This window comes from Salmo trutta, chromosome 17, assembly GCF_901001165.1.
Source record: "Salmo trutta chromosome 17, fSalTru1.1, whole genome shotgun sequence".
NCBI lineage: Eukaryota > Metazoa > Chordata > Actinopteri > Salmoniformes > Salmonidae > Salmo > Salmo trutta.
The window spans coordinates 44,778,975-44,800,747 of record NC_042973.1 but is presented as its reverse complement, the minus strand read 5'-3'; the positions used below and the strand labels follow the sequence as shown (position 1 = coordinate 44,800,747).

Below are 21,773 nucleotides of genomic sequence, written 5' to 3'. Positions count from 1 at the left end.
GTCAGGAATGAGGAAGGCACTGTTACTGTACTTCTATAATTCTGTTTTCATCTCCCTCTGACGTCTTTCCTGTGGTGATGGTGCTCGTCAGAGAGCGTCTGCTGTTCCCTCAGGGACCTGACCCGTTGTGAACACGAACACCAGCCCAGAGCTTGGCTGAATTGACTCTCCCCAGCAGCCTGTAAGACGCATCCTGTTTGAGGCTGGACTTTCTGAAGTTCAAGTAAAGTGTCCAGTTATTCACACCCTCTCTGAATACTGAAGATAGACAGGGAACATTTCAGGTAATATTTAGCTTCTGTTCTTATGCTTTAAGCAATATGTTTTTGAAAACTGCTATCTTGCATTTAATGATTAATTCATTCTCTCGACAGTTTTTATTGCTATGCTGCAACTTATTGTTATAGAGGTTATCTGAAACATTGTCCCATCTAGATTTAATGGAATAAAAGTGGAGGAGTGAGAGGAGGATAGGGAAGTGGAGGAACGCATATGGAGTCTATTTGCATCAGCTGCCTCTCTCTCTCTCTCTCTCTCCATTAAAACCAGTGAAAGAAGTCCCTGGCACAGTACATTAGCTCCCAACCATGTTAACATTAATCAGATTAGGACAGGAAGCCACCATGCCTCTCCTGCCCCCTCTCTATCAGGCCGCCCTGGCATGCTGATCAAGCATTCAATGCTAGTTTTACGCTAGTTTTACTTAGGGGTTAACAGAGTTCACCTCATTGTTCACCCAGCAAAGCAGCATATGGTTCTGTTATACTAGTTCAGTAGACGTAGTGCAGGTTCTCATTAGAGTCAATGTAATCTCCTGTCCAGTCCAACTCCAATGACTTACAGACACGCTATCCCCTTTGTCTAACTGACCCCGCTATCAGCAATCATCATATTATTGTGAATCCTCCGAGATAATATTTTTATACATTTTCTTTATTTCACCTTTATTTAACCAGGTAGGCCAGTTGAGAACAAGTTCATTTACAACTGTGACCTGGGCAATATAAAGCAAAGCAGTGCGACAAAAAAACAACACAGAGTTACTCGTGGGATAAAAAAAAAGTACAGTCAATAACACAATAGAAAGATCTATATACAGTGTGTGCAAATGGAGTAAGGAATTAAGGCAATAAATAGGGCATAGTAGCGAAGTAATTACAATTTAGCAAATTAACACTGGAGTGATAGATGTGCAGATGATGATGTGCAAGTAGAAATACTGGTGTGCAAAAGAGCAAAAAAGTAAATAAAAACAATATGGTGATGAGGTAGGTAGTTAGGTCCTGTGTGGCTCAGTTGGTAGAGCATGGTGTTTGCAATGCCAGGGTTGTGGGTTCAATTCTCATGGGGGACCAGTATGGAAGAAAAAAAAAGTATGAAATGTATGCACTCACTACTGTAAGTTGCTCTGGATAAGAGCATCTGCTAAATGACTAAAATGTAAAAATGTAGTTGGATGGGCTATTTACAGATGGGCTGCGTACAGCTTCAGCGATCGGTAAGCTGCTCAGAAAGCTGATGCTTAAAGTTAGTGAGGGAGATATGTCTCCAACTTCAGCAATTTTTGCAATTCGTTCCAGTCATTGGCAGCAGAGAACTGGAAGGTAAGGTGGCCAAAGGAGGTGCTGGCTTTGGGGATGACCAGTGAGATTTACCTGCTGGAGCACGTGCTACGGGTGAGTGTTGCTATGGTGACCAGTGAGCTGAGATAAGGCGGAGCTTTACCTAGCAAAGACTTATAGATGACCTGTAGCCAGTGGGTTTGGCGATGAATATCGCGAGGGCCAGCCGACGAGAGCATACAGGTCGCAGTGGTGGGTGGTATATGGGGCTTTGGTGACAAAACAGATGGCACTGTGATAGACTGCATCCAATTTGCTGAGTAGAGTGTTGGAGACTATTTTGTAAATGACATCGCCAAAGCCGAGTATTGGTAGGATAGTCAGTTTTAAGAGGGTATGTTTGGGAGCGTGAGTGAAGGAGGCTTTGTTGTGAAATAGGAAGCCGATTCTAGATTTAATTTTGGATTGGAGATGCTTAATATGAGCCTGGAAGGAGAGTTTACAGTCTAGCCAGACACCTAGGTATTTGTAGTTGTCCACATATTCTAAGTCAGAACCATCCAGAGTAGTGATGCGGGCAGGTGCGGGCAGCGATCGGTTGAAAAGCATGCATTTAGTTTAACAAGCATTTAAGAGCAGTTGGAGGCCACATAAGGAGTGTTGTATGGCATTGAAGCTCGTTTGGAGGTTTGTTAACACAGTGTCCAAAGAAGGGCCAGATGTATACAGATGGTGTCGTCTGCTTAGAGGTGGATCAAGGAATCACCCGCAGCAAGAGTGACATCGTTGATATATACAGAGAAAAGAGTCGGCCTGAGAATTGAACCCTGTGGTACATAGAGACTACCAGAGGTCCGGACAACAGGCCCTCCGATTTGACACACTGAACTCTATCTGAGAAGTAGTTGGTGAAGGCAGTCATTTGAGAAACCAAGGCTGTTGAGTCTGCCGATAAGAATACGGTGATTGACAGAGTTGAAAGCCATGGCTGCACAGGACTGTCTTTTATCGATGGTGGTTATGATATGGTTTAGTACCTTGAGTGTGGCTGAGGTGCACCTGTGACCAGCTCGGAAACTGGATTGCACAGCGGAGAAGGTAAGATGGGATTCGAAATGGTCAGTGATCTGTTAGTTAACTTGGCGTTTGAAGACTTTAGAAAGGCAGGGTAGGATGGATATAGGTCTGTAACAGTTAGGGTCTAGAGTGTCACCCCCTTTGAAGAGGGGGATGACTGCGGCAGCTTTCCAATCTTTAGGAATCTTGCACGATATGAAAGAGAGGTTGAACAGACTAGTAATAGGGATTGCAACAATGGCGGCGGATCATTTTAGAAAGAGAGGGTCCAGATTGTCTAGCCCAGCTGATTTGTATGGGTCCAAGTTTTGCAGCTCTTTCAGTGTGACAGTGTTTCCTAGCCTGAGTGCAGTGGGCAGCTGGGAGGAGGTGCTCTTATTCTCCATGGACTTTACAGTGTCCCAAAACTTTTTGGAGTTAGAGCTACAGGATGCACATTTCTGTTTGAAAAAGCTAGCCTTTACTTTCCTAACTGACTGTGTGTATTTGTTCCTGACTTTCCTGAAAAGTTGCAGGTCGCGGGGACTATTCGATGCTAGTGCAGTCCACCACAGGATGTTTTTGTGCTGGTTGAGGGCAGTCAGGTCTGGAGTGAAATGAGGGCTATATCTGTTCTTCGTTCTACATTTTTTGAAAGGGGAATGCTTATTTAAGATGGTGAGGAAATTACTTTTAAAGAACAACCAGGCATCCTCTACTGACGGGATAAGGTCAATATCCTTCCAGGATACCCGGGCCAGGTCGATTAGAAAGACCTGCTCGCAGAATTGTTTTAGGGAGCATTTTATAGTGATGAGGGGTGGTCTTTTGACTGCGGAACCATAACGGATGCAGACAATGAGGCAGTGATCGCTGAGATCCTGACTGAAAAGTGCAGAGGTGTATTTGGAGGGCAAGTTGGTCAGGATAATATCTATGAGAGTGCCCATGTTTACGGATTTAGGGTTGTACCTGGTGGGTTCCTTGATAATTTGTGTGAGATTGAGGGCATCTGTCTTAAATTGTAGGGCGGCCGGGGTGTTAAGCATATCCCAGTTTAGGTCACCTAACTGAACGAACTCTGAAGATAGATGGGGGCAATCAATTCACATATGGTGTCCAGGGCACAGCTGGGAGCTGAGGGGGGTCTATAACAGGCGAGAGACTTATTTCTGGAGAGATTAATTTTTTAAATTAGAAGCTTGAACTGTTTGGGCATAGACCTGGAAAGTATGACAGAACTTTGCAGGCTAACTCCTCCCCCTTTGTCAGTTCTATCTTGACGGAAAATGTTGTGGTTGGGGATGGAAATTTCAGAATTTTTGGTGGCCTTCCTAAGCCAGGATTCAGACACGGCAAGGACATCAGGGTTGGCGGAGTGTGCTAAAGCAGTGAGTAAAACAAACTTAGGGAGGAGGCTTCTGATGTTAACATGCATGAAACCAAGGCTTTTACAGTTACAGAAGTCAACAAATGAGAGCGCCTGGGGACACACAGAGCCTGGGTTAACCTCTACATCACGAAAGGAACAGAGGAGGAGTAGAATAAGGGTACGGCTTAAGGTTATCAGAACTGGTCGTCTCGTGCGTTGGAAACAGAGAATAAAAGGAGCAGATGGGCGTGGTGTGGTGGATGGGATAGGCGTGGTGGGATAGGGCGTGGTGGGATAGATTCACAACAACTCAGTTGCAAAGTGGTAGGCCACACAAGCTCACAGAATGGGACCACCGAGTGCTGAAGAGCCTAACGTGTAAAAATCGTCTGTCCTCGGTTGCAACACTCACCACGAGTTCCAAACTGCCTCCGTAAACAATGTCAGCACAAGAACTGTTCATTGGGAGCTTCATGAAATTGGTTTCCATGGCCGAGCAGCCACACACAAGCCTAAGATCACCATGCGCAATGCCAAGCGTCGTCTGGAGTGGTGTAAAGCTCGCTGCCATTGGACTCTGGAGCAGTGGAAACATTCTCTGGAGTGATAAATAAAGCTTTACCATCTGGCAGTACAAAGGATGAATATGGGTTGGGCGGAAGCCAGGAGAATGCTAGCTGCCCGAATGCATAGTGCCAACTGTAAAGTTTGGTGGAGGAAGAATAATGGCCTGGGGCTGTTTTCATGGTTCAGTCCAGGCCCCTTAGTTGCAATATTAACGCTACAGCATAGAATTACATTCTAGATGATTATGTGGTTCCAACTTTGTGGCAACAGTTTGGGGAAAGCCTTTTCCTGTTTGAGCATGACAGTTCCCCTGTGCCTAAAGTGAGAAATGGTTTGATGAGATCGGTGTGGAAAAACTTCACTGGTCTGCACAGAGCCTTGACCTCAACCACATCAAACACCTTTAGGATTAATTGGAACGCCGACTGCGAGCCAGGCCTAATTGACCAAAAGCAGTGCCCAACCTCACTAATGCTCTTGTGGATGAATGGAAGCAAGTTCCCGCAGCAATGTTCCAACATCTAGTGGAAAGCCTTCCCAGAAGAGTGGGGGCTATTATAGTAGCAATGGGGGGACCAACTCCCTATTAATGCATGTTTTTGGAATGAGATGTTCGACAAGCAGGTGTCCACATACTTTTGCCCATGTAGTGTATCACTGCATTGTCCCCAAGTTCTCTCATGTGCTATAAATTCCAGGGCTCCAAAAGACAACCTGAAACAGCTGACCACACAATCTAAATCACAGGTGGGCAACGTGAAGCCAAACACATTGGGAATAGAGCCAAGGGAAAGGAGAGTGCCCATTCAGCTGATGGTCAGCAAACTGAGAGGGAGTGAGGCTCTGAGATTGTGTAACACACATCCTAAGGCAAGAGGGAGATGGGTTCATTTAAGTCCTCACTGCAGTGTAGTGCTTTTTAGGTACTGCTTTGTGATTCTATCTATTGTACAGCAGGGCACTGTACTGTATGTGTGGGAGCTCTTCACTGTTACTGCAACATATAATCGTGTTCAATTATAAAAAAAACATTACATAAACCTATGATTTGCTGTGTATAGCATAATTTTTTATATATATTCTTGTGAAATATAGATTATAAACTCATGACTTAGCAAAAATGATGTAACTTGGCATTCGGTTTTTAGTTGAAAGCCAGGACACAGAAATGTAAATCAGGGTGTCCAAAATGTAACTGTACTGTAGGTTTGCTGATGAGGTATAATTCCAATTTTTATGGACTTCAAGATTGCACCATTAACTTTTGTTTCAGAAGTAGCTTGAACTTCCTAATACAGTGGTGGATATGTCGACTCAGCAGTCCTCCAAGCTGTGTGGACTGATGTATAAATAGTTAAGAGTGAACTTTAGAAAGACTTCCAGCTTGTGTACCTTCGAAGAAATGACACCTCCATTGTTCTATGCTCAATTAAGTCTTAACTTGGACCCGGCAAAATTGAGTTTTCACCCCATTTAAAAGGAGACTTGTTGTTGTACCTTACAAATATATGCAGCATTTGTGTCAGTCATTATGCTTGTTCCCACTCTCAATCATGTTTAGCTAGAAGATTGGGCATCTGACAGAGGCAGATGGCCAGGGAGGAACAGGGGGCAGAGGAAAGTGTGGCTAGAATATGGTAACATTCATTACACTAGCTAGTTCTACATCCAATTGGTGACAGATTAATGCGCATTTGGTAACACTTCCTTTTAAGTGGTCCTTATTACAGTGTAATTACATGTGTAATTAAACTGACAAGTATTGTAGTGAACTGTAACGACTCATATTTACAATGTAATAACAACATGTACCTGGTTATAATTGCGTGCTGTAATTACAGAAGGGTAATAACGAATGCTTGTTACCAATGCACTGTATATATTGGGCTTGGGCTCATTAAATATCTTTAATGTAGGGCTCATCAAATGTATGTACGACTTATCAGGCTGGATTTTTCGATCAAAGCTCTAATCAAGTCCAGACATAGGCCTATTTATATGCTTTAAAATGCTTTTGAATGACATTTCCGGGTTTTGGTGGGAAATACAGGGTCACCCGGGAGAAAATGTATTTATTCTTGGGATGGAACATTTGTAAAATAGCGAGAAAATATTCAACCCTACCTCCCACTGCCATTTCCCGCATAATACATTTTATCGACACACAAAAAGATCCCACCAACAATCTGTCGGCACTTATAAAATTACACCTAAACTTCCTGTTTCCATCACAGCTGTGGTGAATTTTTGTATCAATATGACTTTACTTGCATAAAAACTGTGTATAGAAACGTGATTAGTAGCTAGGTTTCCATCCAGTTGGCAAGGGTTTTCATGCGAATATTCAAAAATCTGTACAAAAAACAATATCAGCATTTTCCCAGCAGAGATATGTTTCCATCAAATTGACTTGTTGCAGATAAAAGGCTGTGCCTGATGACGTAGTGCACATATAAATACATTTTGTTGTTAAATACCCATGTACTGAATAAAAAAATAGGGTTTGCATTGCAGTTTTAACTCTACTGATGGTTTTCTCACCAAAAATGTTGCTTTATATAGCGAGTGTGCGTTCTAGCCAACAGCACTATCTGCTTGCTGTTGGCTAGAGCGCACGTGTAGCTTACATGATAAGATTATATGGACAAAAGAGCAAGATTATTTGTATTGTTCAAACGGCAGCAAAGCATTGATTATCATGTCAGCAGAATAAGACGCTAGATATTTATTGGAAAGGAGCATCAAGCTCATCAGCTTGCACTTTCACCAGCCTGTGAAGTTCATCATAACTTATTTCATCTGTAGCTTCATAATACATCAGCATGCTTTCCGCTGACATTTCTCGCATCATTCATTTTACCAACACAAAAAGATCTCAACTTGTGTAGCATATTTAGTTTTTTTAACATTTGGAAAGTTTACCGAACTTCGACATTTTTTTATCCAACATACCTTACTCCCATAAAAAGGTTGTCTGGAAACCTTGTTAGTGATACTAAAGGCAGACGGTTGTTTGAGTGGGCTAAATTAGTAGGCTGCATTAGCTAGCTAAGTAAGTGAAAGTGAAAATGATTTTTTTTAAACAAATATAACTAGCCCCCTTTCTCTCTGTTGCTTCTCCTTAATTTTTGAAGAATTTAAATTGCTCAAACTGTTAAACTATTGTCTTTCTCTCGGAGTCAACTACTCACCACATTTTATGCACTGCAGTGCCAGCTAGCTGTAGCTTATGATTTCAGTACTAGATTCATTCTCTGATCATTTGATTGAGTGGACAACATGTCAGCTCATGCTGCAAGAGCTCTGATAGGTTGGAGGATGTCCTCTGGAAGTCATCATAATTACTGTTTGGACTAATGATTATATCCCTAGATCAGCTAGATGTAGGCAAGAGTGTGCAAGGCGGTATTGAATGTGTCTGTCTGTCACCTTGATTACTCCAATTTGACTTTCGACATGTGCACCTACGTTATAAACTTTAATTCGTAGGCTAGGCTGTAGTCAACCTCATGATGGGTATAGGAGAAATTTGTGTATTAGCCTAAACCTATCGATGTTACATTGAGCTGGGTGAATGGAATATGAATGACAGTCCTCCAACATGCTGTAATAGAAATAAGGCCATGCTCATAAAATAAAAAAAAACGTCCTCCCCAATCTTAAACGGCATCGACTGCCACTGGTATCCGCGTGAGTGACCAAGGTACAGTAATGGGCCTCAACATCACCTTCTAACCAGACAGCACTATAGTGGTCAAAACAAAAGCCAATAAGTGTACTAGCGGGTGAGGGCATTCACAGCCGACCGCTCAGACGAGCTCCAGCTAGACGGTTTTTCATGATTCTAGGTCTCACCGGATTAGCGACCAACAGTGTTTTTTCACCATATGTTGGTTGGTGATGTACAGTACCTCAGCACAATGAGTTACACATGTAGTTATATGCTCCTCATCTCCAGCAGCCCAATTGGAAGCCACCATTCTGAGGAGGAGAAAGATTCACTATGTGTGGAAGCTCAGTGAGGCGAGTCTACATCACATCAGCATGGGTGAAGAATGGTCTGCTAACCTCAGGATCACTCTAATGCTAAATAGTGTTCATTCATACAGGGAGCTGCTAAATTAAGTACCCCATATATACTTTAGTACTTCTACTAGGAAGTTACTTTATATCTCACTCAAATTAAATGAAACACTGCTTAAGAACTGTAACATAATTGGGCAATTCATAGACAGTTTCAGGCTTTTAGTGTGTTGATTATTTAGTCAATAATCAACACATTTCCTATCTTAATTCTCACCATTATCTCTGATAGACTGCGCTACTGTATCAAGACAGCTAAGCACTACCTAAACAGTGTGTTTAATTCAAATATTACTTGGGATATATGATATAGTCTCACTCAGAGAGTAATACTGCAACTACCTGAGTGTCACGACTTCCGCCGAAGTTGGTGCCTCTCCTTGTTCGGGCGGCGTTCGGCGGTCATCGTCACCGGCTTTCTAGCTGCCACCGATCCATGTTTCTTTGTCGATTGGTTATGTCTTGATTGTTCACACCTGGTTCCCATTTGGTTATGATTACTTCCCTATTTAAACCCTCTGGTCATCATGATGTTTTGTGCGTTATTGTTTCACTGTTGGTATTGTTCGTTGTGTTTGTAGTTCTTGGTTTCCCTGCGTGGATTTTGTATACTGAATTTTTATTTGAGTCAATTACTTAATTTTTACTCAGTTCGGTGTCCTGCGATTGACTCCTTTCCTCATCACCTATACACTGACACTGAGGACATGCATTTAGATTCAGTTATCTGCCTTTACTCACTGTAATTGCATCTGATGGCCTCCAAATGTTTAGAATATTTCAGAAGGGTGTAATGGACGCCTGAATCAATTACCTGCAACTCCCATCAAAGTGCAGTGTATAGCCTCAGAGAAGCAGATCAGACTGACACAGCACACAACACACTGCCTGCCGAGAGTGACCAAACACTTTATAGTCTATTACACGTTATTAATAGATTTATTTTATGAAGATACAGAACATGGTATATGATATTATTCATATCTTTATCTTAAACCCCTTTCACACTATTGTACTGACCCAAACAAAGCTGCCTCTGACGTTTTCTTTTTAAACTGTCATTTCCAGCACAGCTAAGCAACTATGGTGGATACGTATCCAGTCCAGAACAGTTTTTATTTATTTTATTTAACCTTTATTTAACTACACACTACAGCATCGTCTAGCTTGGCTTGGTCCGGCTCAGTACTGTGAAAATCCCTTGATTGTTGTTAATGTCAGGCATTATCAGTAAAACTGAGTAGGTAATAGGTTGAGGCGTACGTTGGTAGGTTGAAGCGTACACGTACACATCTGTGTCTGTGTTTATGCATGATGTCAAATAAAAATGAACCATTGCACAACAGTATTGCAAAAACAGCCACACATGCCTCTATATGGGAAACAGCCACCCCCTCATACATACACATGTTATAGAGATTGCCAGATGGGTTTCCTCAGACAGCGTCATGGCAGATGCAGAGTAAACACCTCCAGCCTCAGGCACTGTTCTCCTCTACGTGCTGTTACCACTACCTCATGGTCCCACTCACATTAGAATACATTTCCTTACCATGCATACCAAACACCCACCATTATTCAATGATGTATGTTAAGTGATGTTTATTTCACCTTGCTAGGGGATATGTTTACATAGCAACGCAGAGATTGGCTTGCCTCAAGGAGGTTTTAGTGAATGGTAGCATAGGGGAGCATTATGGCAGACATCCACACAGCCATATATGATAACGTAGGCTAAAGTAGGAAAGGAATGCGAATAAACTCCCATAGTCTTCAATACAGACCCGATCACTAATAACTCGCATTGGCAGGCACAGTATAGCCTACGTACAGTATACAAAGTGATTTGTGTGGACAGAAGACAATGGATGGAGAGTGCAACTGACAGACGGCTGGCCATTAGAGGTGTGAGGATGCTCTTGTGACACCTACTGGTCTGCGTAGTCTCAATTTCCATCCTTTTGAGCGGCTCATAGAAAAGCTGGAATAAGGGAGACACTTTGCAGATGATGAAAAGATATGACAATTGGTCTCAGATATTTGAGGAAATGTACTTAAAATGAATAAAAATGCTATGATGCCCCAGTGAAACATCACAATAGCCTATGTCTGTATCAAAAGAGAGGTTGCCTAGTTTGTAATACTGTTCTATTAATGTATTATCTAATTTCATCAGTGTTTTAATGGGTTGGACATGGACCTTATAGATAGACCTATGGTAGGCTACTATCCGTTAGTAAATATGTATTGATCTGAAATTGAACAGTCTGCCTAAATGAATTATCACATACTGTAGCTACATTTGATTCACTTCCAGATATCTCACATGTGACTGTTACACATGAGATGAATATAATTCGATTACAATAATAAGTTGTGCTGAAAACAAACAAAAGATAACTATTGTAAAATATACTTTGTCTGTAAAATGTATATAGTATGTATAAGATGGAAGTAGAAACCTATTAGTTTAGTCAAGTTAGGTGAGGGGTGGTAGGGTTAGGGGACAGTAGTAAAGGAAAATATATAAACAAATATATATACAGTACCAGTCAAAAGTCCAGGTTTTTTCTCTATTTTCTACATTGTAGAATAATAGTGAAGACATCCAACTTTGAAATAACACATATGGAATCATGTAGTAATGAAAAAAAGTGTTAAACAAATCTAAATATATTTTATATTTGAGATTCTTCAAAGTAGCCACCCTTTGCCTTGATGACAGCTTTGCACACCCTTGGCATTCTCTCAACCAGCTTCAAGAGGTATTCACCTGGAATGCATTTCAATTAACAGGTGCACCTTGTTAAAAGTTAATTTGTGGAATTTATTTCCTTCTTAATACGTTTGAGCCAATCAAAACCATCAAGCACTATGATGAAACTGGCTCTCATGAGGACCGCCACAGGAAAGGAAGACCCAGAGTTACCTCTGCTGCATAGGATAAGTTCATTAGAGTTACCAGCCTCAGAAATTGCAGCCCAAATAAATTATTCAAGTAATAGACACATCTCAATGTCAACTGTTCAGAGGAGACTGCGTGGACATTAGACCGGTGGAAATCTGTCCTTTGGTCTGATGAGTCCAAATTTGCTGTGTCTTTGTGAGATGCAGAGTAGGTGAACAGATGATCTCCGCATGTGTAGTTTCCACCGTGAAGTATGGAGGAGGAGGTGTGATGGTGTGGGGGTGCTTTGCTGGTGACACTGTCTGTGATTTATTTAGAATTCAAGGCACACTTAACCAGCATGGCTACCACAGCATTCTGCAGCGATTCACCATCCCATTTGGTTTGCGCTTAGTGGGACTATCATTTGTTTTTCAACAGGACAATGACTCAACACACCTCCAGGCTGTGTAAGGGCTATTTGACCAAGAATGAGAGTGAAGGGGTGCTGCATCAGATGACCTGGCCTCCAGAATCACACAACCTCAACCCAATTGAGATGGTTTGGGATGAGTTGGTCCGCAGAGTGAAGGAAATGCAGCCAACTCAGCATATGGGAACTCCTTCAAGACTGTTGGAAAAGCATTCCAGGTGAAGCTGGTTGAGAGAATGCCAAGAGTGTGCAAAGCTGTCATCAAGACAAAGGGTGGCTACTTTGAAGAATCTCAAATATAAAATATATTTTGATTTGTTTAACACTTTTTTGTTACTACATTCCATATGTGATTCCATATGTGTTATTTCATAGTTTTGATGTCAGCACTATTATTCTACAATGTAGAAAATTTTGAAAATAAAGAAAAATCCTTGAATGAGTAGGTGTGTCCAAACTTTTGACTGGTACTGTATATGTTTTATAAATACATTATGGGGGATTGGAAATTATGCAGACCATTACATTGATGAAGCCACAATCTATTTGCAATATTAAAGCCGATATATTCCCTAAAAATAAAATAAATAAATCATGCACTTTTAAATAAACTATAATTCTTTCATCGTCAAAAGTAAATAATTGAGACACAATCGTTTGGTATATCAAAAACGTATCTCCATTACCATTAGTAAAATGTTTTACGCAAAGAAAAGACGCACAATTGTTATGAGCGCGCTGATGTAATTAACTTGTGAGATCCACTGCTGTGCAAACATTGGCCGACAGCTTTTCTGCGTCTCATCAAGAATGTCAAACGCTCCTCGGTCACAGGCTCACAGCGGCCGCTGGTAGGAATGTCTGGGTTTTGTTTAAACTCTGCTGCTTTCATCGCTTCAATCTATTCGTTTCAATGCTGCGCTTCGCTATTTCCCGGACCCTGAGAATTAGTCTACTCCCTTAACTCGTCACTCAAGCCACCTATCACCGCTTTCCTCTCAAATCAGTGTAACTATAGGTACTGAAGCAGTGCCATCGAACTTCAAAACCCGCCCGTCTGGGATGGATTCACCGCGGTTTCTCACACAATTTATTACCAAGTGTCAGGGCTAAATAGTTTGCAGGTATTTATTTTCGTGGGGGCTGTGGTGAGAGAATTTATACTCCTATATTTTGTTTCCTTTTTATAGGTGGAATAAAGAACTTCGCACCACAACATACAATATGGGAATGTATATCCATTTGCTGCTTTTGCAGTATTTGGTTTCGAATTTTATGTGCAATGCTCTCGCTTTCGTCGAAGAACCCACAGATAAGCATGCGAAGTCGGATGGATATTGCGGCAGGATTTTACGGGCACAGACACAGGGTACACGGAGAGATGGCTACAATGAGTTTCGGCTAAGAGTCGAGGGGGACCCCGAAAACTACCAACCTGCAAGCATCTACAGAGGTATGCAACTAGAGCACAGTTTACTTACAGTTACTTGCTTGACTTTTGTTATACCCACCAAATTGAAGTGGCTTTGAAATGACAACTATCAGAAAGTAGCTTATTCCAGTAGCCTAACACCAAAGGCAAGTTTAAGTTCCGTGCACAAGTGACTTCATTTCGCAAATGTAGCCAACCAGAGTAGGCTACTTATCACACCTCATTATGTCACTTAAAATGCAAAACATGTAGGGACAGTTCGAAATTTACGGGGGGCGGGGTTGGTCCAACTCAAGGTGTCATAAAACAAATGCACCCCCCCTCCCCAATGCAGTGTTCATTTTGGTACTCTTTTTGTTGTTGTTGTTGATTTAGTCTAGTCTTAATGCTATTTTAGTAAAAATGACTAAGTCTGAATCAGGTTTGTCATTTAAATAATGATTTAGTCTTATTGTCAAAATAGCACAAACAGTGGGCCATTTTAGTCAACAAAATGCCCTTTCATTTTAGTCACTTCACATTTGTATTGCCTCATTAATTTATAGTAAACATAAATCACTGACTTCCATTTGAACAAACATACATAGCCTTGTCCTACCAACATATTCTTCTGCATAACATCATTTTCTTCCCAAGCATAACATTTTCTTCCCAACAGCAGAAATATGACAGACATGTAAATAATATATAACAATTATCTGGCCATGTAAGGGGACCAGCCTACCTAGATATTGCATATTACATACAAAACAAGCACACACACCCAAGCAGAGAGAGAGGGAGCGAAACGGAGAGTAGTACAATCACCAGATGCAAAGTAGTATGGGTTGCACCTCCGTCACTCAGTTGTCATTGTTATCAACGTTGCAGCCACATTGATGTCCAAAAGTAGAATGGGGCTAATGACTGTTTCGCCCAGTGATGTAGTCGAGTCGCTAAACCTCGAGTCAGAATCGAGTTCCAGGCCCCTTGTGTTCGAGTCTGATTAAATAATGAGTCACCAATGGTCGAATCACGAGTCAAGTCACAAGTCCCTATGGCGGAAGTCCGAGTCCTTGTGCTTGAGTCCTGGTCCAAGTGTTCAAGTCTGAGTCACTGGGTCCACATTAACTCAAAATAAAGTTATTTACCCAGTCAGATATAGTGTAGTGGGATTTAGTCAATAAATTGTTCGCTATCCATTTCCCTTTCTTTCCATGCTACCAGGGCCACGTTCAGTTGCAAAACATACTTGAACGCTGCAGATAGAAATTCTATTAACAGAGCCAACATTATTCCTTATTCAAAATGTCAGAGAGGCATGTTTGTTCTATATAGCATATTTCTATCCGAACGTTCCAAAACGTTGCTTCCTGCTGAACGAGCCCCAGGTTCTTAGCTATAGCTAGCTAATGAGGTAACATGACTGAACAAGGTGTTGCCTAAACAAATAGCTAACTGTCCAGTTTTAGAAAATCCCGGTATACACTTTATGAATGTAAAATGCACAATAGAAAGAAAAAACATAGCGCCGGTATTGTGGGTCATATCTTTTGGATGGTAATGGATAGAATCAAGTAATTTTGTCAGAGGATATGAGGGAGACTTGGTTAGTATGTTGGTTACAGAACCTGGCTATGAAATGCAGTGGGGAAAGTGTCAGGGTTGAGTGAGACTACAAATTCAACAACTTTTCTATACTCAAGGGAGTATTGTATTGTTTTTAATTTCATAAAGCAGCTTGTGCTTCTTAACTAGGCAAAGGGTAACTAACTAGAAATCTGGTGGTGACTAGTTAGCTACAGGGAAGCAAGCATTGCCTGTGCGATATGTGTATTCGGAGCCTGTCTGCCCACACTCATCGCTTGCTCCCCTGCAGCTCACCAGCTGATGTAGGCTAGTGTGATTGTGCCAGGTGTGCCACGTCCTTCCCATTGCTGAACAGAACTGTGCTGCTAATATGAATTGTGCTTAACACTGAAAATCTCTCCAAAAGCTTTTGTCCATTCCATTTAGTAGTCAGATGTTAGTCAACTGAAATTATATATATTTTTTGTTTACTTATAGTTTTTTTTCTGGGTCTATTTAGCAGTTATAGTCATGTCAATTGAAAAATCGGTGTTTGAGCAATGTTTTGTTCACTTTTTGTTGACATAAATACTGCCCCAATGTAAAAAAATGTTTTTCACATAACCCTCCCCTTGCACTTGAGCATGCTTTTGTGCCACAGTCAATGCCACGCAGGGCTATGGGCCAGAAGGTTGCGGGTTCGCCGACCACCGTGGACGAGCTCCCTCTCCCTGCCTGTTTCATTACGCTAAGATCAGAGTCGGCTGCAGACAATGATCAGCTAGGGGGAAATCAGATTTTCAACATTTTCATGCCATATTTATAATATATGCAATACATTTTCCACAAATGTTCTGCTCCAATGCACCACACAACCAATAAACAAAGCATAACGACTCCGGCACTTTTATATTTTTAAACATCACAATAAATGGACTATGTCAACCTCGAAAAACAGAAAATACCTCCTTACCTATCTTGTAGGCCTACCCAGTATCAAATGCTTTTAAATATTTTGGTGTTTTGTAACGGATGTCTCTTTCCATTCATCAAATGGCCACTGCACATTTTGGATTGATTGATATTATTTGTCAGTCATTTTTTGTTGTTGGGATATACACATTTTTTAGATATGCACTTTTTACATATTTTCTACCAGCATGTCACATGTGCAACAAGAGGAAAAAAACTCTAGATCACCTTTACTCCACACACAGAGACGCATACAAAGCTCTCCTTCGCCCTCCATTTGTCAAATCTGACTATAATTCAATCCTCCTGATTTCTGCTTACAAGCAAAAAATAAAGCAGGTAGTACCAGTGACTCGCTCAATACGGAAGTGGTCAGATGATGTGGATGCTTCGCTACAGGAGTGTTTTACTAGCGCAGATTGGAATAAGTTCTGGGATTCATCCAATGGCATTGAGGAGTATACCACCTCAGTCACCGGCTTCATCAATAAGTGCATTGACGACTTCATCCCCACTGTGACCGTACATACATTTCAGAAACAGAAGCCATGGATTACAGGCCACATCCGCTATACACTTATAAGAAATCCCGCTATGCTCTCAGATGAACCATCAAACAGGCAAAGTGTCAATACAGGACTAAGATTGAATCCTACTACACCGGCTCTGACGTTCGTCGGATGTGGCAGGGCTTGCAAACTATTACGGACTATAAAGGGAAGCACAGCCGAGAGCTGCCCAGTGATGCGAGCCTACCAGATGAGCTAAATGCCTTTTATGCTTGCTTCGAGGCAAGCAACACTGAAGCATGCATGAGAGAACCAGCTGTTCCGGACGACTGTGATCACGCACTCCGTAGCCGATGTGAGATACTTTTGAAATGTTTTTATTTTATTTAACTAGGGAAGTTTAAACAGGTCAACATTCACAAAGCCGCGGGGACAGATGGATTACCAGGACTTGTACTCAAAGCATGCGCAGCCCAACTGGCAAGTGTCTTCACTGACATTTTCAACCTGTAATACCTACATTTTTCAAACTACCACCATAGTCCCTGTGCCCAAGAAAGTGATGGTAACCTGCTTAAATGATTACCACCCCGTAGCACTCACGTCGGTAGCCATGAAGTGCTTTGATAGGCTGGTCATGGCTCACATCAACACCACCATGATGGAAACCCTAAACCCACTCCAATTTGCATACCGCCCCAACAGATCCACAGATGACGTAATCTCAATCGCATTCCACACTGCCCTTTCCCACCTGGACAAAAGGAACACCTATGTGAGAATACTGTTCATTGACTACAGCTCAGTGTTCAACACCATAATACCCACAAAGCTCTCCCCCCCCCCAGGTGGTGATTGTAGGCAACGACACATCTGCCACGCTGATCCTCAACACTGGGGCCCCTCAGGGGTGCGTGCTTAGTCCCCTCCTGTACTCCCTGTTCACCCACGACTGCATGGCCAAGCACGACTCCAACACCATCATTAAGTTTGCTGACGACACAACAGTGGTAGGCCTGATCACCGACAATGATGAGACAGCCTAAAGGGAGGAGGTCAGAGACCTGGCAGTGTGGTGCCAGGACAACAACCTCTCCCTCAATGTGAGCAAGACAAAGGAGCTGATCGTGGATTATAGGAAAAGGAGGGCAGGACAGGCCCCCATTAACATCGACGGGGCTCAAGTGGAGCGGGTTGAGAGTTTCAAGTTCCTTGGTGTCCACATCACCAATGAACTGTCATGGTCCAAATACACCAAGACAGTTGTGAAAAGGGCATGACAACACCTTTTCCCCCTCAGGACACTGAAAAGATTTGGCAGGATCCCAAGATCCTCAAAAAGTTCTACAGCTGCACCAGCGGGAGCATCCTGACTGGTTGCATCTTCGTCCGAGGGCCCAAAAAATGGTCAAAGATATATTTTTACACTGCTGCTACTCGCTGTTTATTATCCATGCATAGTCACTTTACAAATTACCTCGACTAACCTGTGCCCCTGCACATTGACTCGGCACCGATACCCCGTTTTTATTTAGTATTGTTATTGTTACATAATTTTCTTTTTACTATTGGACTTCCATTTATTTTATTTTTTTAAACTTTTAGTTTATTTAGTAAACTAAAACAATCCAACAATGCAGTTCAAGAAAATAGAGTTAAGGGCTTCTAAGTAAGCATTTCACGGTAAGGTGAAATGCGACAAATACGATTTGACACACACACACAGTGTGAAGATTTTTAAAAGTGACCGGGATTGCACTATTAAGTCGAGGACCTATTTCCATTGTGGTCCCTATTTTATTTTACATAAATACATATATACAATTTCATAGATACAGACACAAAATTATTGAGATTGAGGGGGAGTTTAAGTACAAGTTTGTCTGTAGTTTATGCTTTAGATGTTTGGGGCTGCTGGTGAACCATGATGTGGAGGCATATTCAAAGTGACACTGGACTAGCGCACTTGCCAGAGTCATAGGGATGTATATAGCTAGGTTTCTATCTAATTGGTTAAAGATTTTCATGCAAATATTCAAAAATTTGCATAATAACAATATGCGCATTTGTGAGTTGTTTCCATGCTGTTTAATTATAGCGGGCTACCGTCTTGAATGGTACGGGAAAAAAATATAAATGCAACATGTAGTATGGGTCCCATGTTTCATGAGCTGAAATAAAAGATCCTCAACATTTTGCAGACCCACAAAGCTTATTTCTCTCAAATTTAGTGCACAAATTTGTTTACATCCCTGTTAGTGAGCATTTCTCCTTTCCCAAGATAATCCTTCCACCAAACAGGTGTGGCATATTAAGAAGCTGATTAAACAGCATGATTATTACACAGGTGCACCTTGTGCTGGGTACAATAAAAGGCCAATCTAAAATGTGCAGTTTTGTCACACAACACAATGCCACAGATGTCTCAAGTTTTTAAGGAGCGTGCAACTGGCATGCTGACTGCAGGAATTTCCACTAGGGCTGTTGAAGGAGAATTTAATGTTAATTTATCTACTATAAGCCGCCTCCAATGTCGTTTTAGAGAATTTGGCAGTACGTCCAACCGGCCTCAGAACCACAGACCACGTGTAACCATGCCAGCCCAGGACCTCCACATCTGGCTTCTTCACCTGCTGGATCTTCTGAGACCAGCCACCCAGACAGCTGATGAAACTGAGGAGTAATTCTGTTTTTAATAAAGCCCCTTTTTGTGGAAAAACGTATTCTGATTGGATGGGCCTGGCTCCACAGTGGGTGGGCCTGGCTCACCCATAGCTTCAGCCCTGCCCAGTCATGTGAAATTATAGGACAAATTGGGAGAATGATGATCTTGAACTGACAGCGCATCTCAGTATCAGAACTTAAAATACAGCCAGACTGGCCTGCTAATGTGCCTTTCTAGACCTTATAAACGGTTGAGAGTAGACCCACAGCAGATCCAAATGGAATGATTTTGTACTCACTTAAAAACAATAATGCAATTATTCATTGTATTGTCCCTAAATAAGGTCAATTGACTCAATTGTTGCTCTGCTTTCTTGACATCTAAATCAACCAGGCAGGTCCTACAGGTTCTAGTTGTCGCACCTGGACTACTGCCCAATTGAATGGTCATGTGCGGCAAAAAGGACATACAGTTGAAGTCGCAAGTTTACATACAATTGTTTACAGACAGATTATTTCATTTATAATTCACTATCACAATTCCAGTGAGTCAGAAGTTTTTACATACAGTAAGTTGACTGTTCCTTTATACGGCTTGGAAAATTCCAGAAAATGATGTCATGGCTTTAGAAGCTTCTGATAGGCTAACTGACATAATTTGAGTCAATTGGAGGTGTACCTGTGGCTGTATTTCAAGGCCTACCTTCAAACTCAGTGCCTCTTTGCTTGACATCATGGGAAAATCAAAAGAATGGTGTGAAAAGTGCAAATCAATCCCAGAACAACAGCAAAGGACCTTGTGACGATGGTGGAGGAAACAAAGTATCTATATCCACAGTAAAACGAGTCCTATATCGACATAACCTGAAAGGCCGCTCAGGAAGGAAGAAGCCACTGCTCCAAAACCACCATAAAAAAGCCAGACTACGGTTTGCAACTGCACATGGGGACAAAGATCGTACTTTTTGGAGAAATGTCCTCTGGTCTGATGAACCAAAAATAGAACTGTTTGGCCATAATGACCATCGTTAAGTTTGGAGGAAAAAGGGGTCGCTTGCAAGCCGAAGAACACCATCCCAACCGTGAAGCACGGGGGTGACAGCATCATGTTGTGGGGTGCTTTGCTGCAGGAGGGACTGGTGCACTTCACAAAATAGATGGCATCATGAGGATGGAAAATTATGGGGATATATTGAAGCAACATCTCAAGACATCAGTCAGGAAGTTAAAGCTTGGTCGCAAATCGGTCTTCCAAATGGACAATGACCCCAAGCATACTTCCAAAATTGTGGCAAAATGGCTTAAGGACAACAAAGTCAAGGTATTGGAGTGGCCATCACAAAGCCCTGACCTCAATCCTATAGAACATTTGTGGGCAGAACTGAAAAATGTGTGCGAGCAATGAGGCCTACAAACCTGACTCTGTCAGGAGGAATGGGCCAAAATTCACCCAACTTATTGTGGGAAGCTTGTGGAACGCTACCCGAAATGTTTGACCCAAGTTAAACAATTTAAAGGCAATGCTACCAAATACTAATTGAGTGTATGTAAACGTCTGACCCACTGGGAATGTGATGAAAGAAATAAAAGCTGAAATAAATATTCTCTTCTTAAAATAAAAACATTCTTAAAATAAAGTGGTGATCCTAACTGACCTAAGACAGGGAATTTTTACTAGGATTAAATGTCAGGAATTGTGAAAAACTGACTTTAAATGTATTTGTCTATGTAAACTTCCGACCTTAACTGTAGGTAAATTGAGTTGGTCCCGAACAAAGCAGCACATATCGCACTTAAATGTACACAGAGGGAAAGTGTCAATCTCTTACGTTTGGTTTTGTACACCCCTTCAAACAGCTGAAAATACAATATTTTTGTCATGGAAAATATTTTTCACAGCGGTTTATTTGGTACAATGATTCTCTACACTATACTTGCTTGTTTTGTCACAAACTGAAATTAAGCGAACTATTCAAATTTTAGCAACCAGGAAATGGCCCACATACTGTAGTAGGCTCCACCGGCTGAGTTTGTTTCTCTTCTCAGTACCTGGGAGGGTCTGCACTTGGGATGGGACTACTTACTTTATCTTTGACCTATATTCTCTTAACTCCCCTCCTTTCCTGTTTCCAGTGACTCTGTACGCCTCCAGTCCCTCCTATTTTAGAGGCTTTACACTCATCGCTCTGAAGGAGGGGACGGAAGGAACCAGAGACGACCACTATGCTGGCAAATTCCAGGTAATATACTGTGCATGTTTTCTGTGCTCATATTTGAGTAATTATCTTTTGTATTACAAAATCACCACAAAAAGAGTCAATACATTCCTCCTAAAACCTCATTAAGAACAGCTCAACTTGCGATGAAAATACACCACCTACTGAGTGAGAGAGTTCTCGAACAGTGAGAACAAACATCCTTAACTACCTCATAATATAAAAAGGAACAAACGCTCCCACAACCTGCTTAGCTTCATCCCACACTGGCTCCTTCGTTTCCTTGAGTGTGTAACCTTTTTCTACTCTGAAGGTTTGAATCCCATTTTCATTGGCATCTTCAAATGTCCCTAATGCCACCCATAATAGATAATCAAATGCATTGAATATGCATTATGGTCCTGTTGAGGTCATGACATGATTATTACAATCGCATTACTACTGACTGGTTTTAGGTCTTTGTAGAAGTTGT

The 21,773-nt window shown here is 41.7% G+C and overlaps 1 protein-coding gene across 3 annotated transcripts in view; it reads left to right on the top strand.

Annotated features, from left to right (window-relative positions):
* Positions 1 to 266: 266 nt before the first annotated feature.
* The window catches only part of LOC115152269 (spondin-1), a 142,438-nt gene continuing 120,931 nt past the window's right edge, over positions 267 to 21,773 (top strand). For 2 of the 3 annotated variants that reach the window (XM_029696957.1, XM_029696956.1), the window contains exons 1-3: positions 12,756 to 12,811; positions 13,151 to 13,413; positions 21,219 to 21,325. In XM_029696957.1, coding sequence (XP_029552817.1) covers positions 12,771 to 12,811; positions 13,151 to 13,413; positions 21,219 to 21,325 — 411 coding nt within the window. In that variant the 5' untranslated portion in view covers positions 12,756 to 12,770. Of the gene's footprint in view, positions 285 to 12,755; positions 12,812 to 13,150; positions 13,414 to 21,218; positions 21,326 to 21,773 lie in introns of those variants that run through there. The other variant, XM_029696958.1, reaches the window with a different exon arrangement.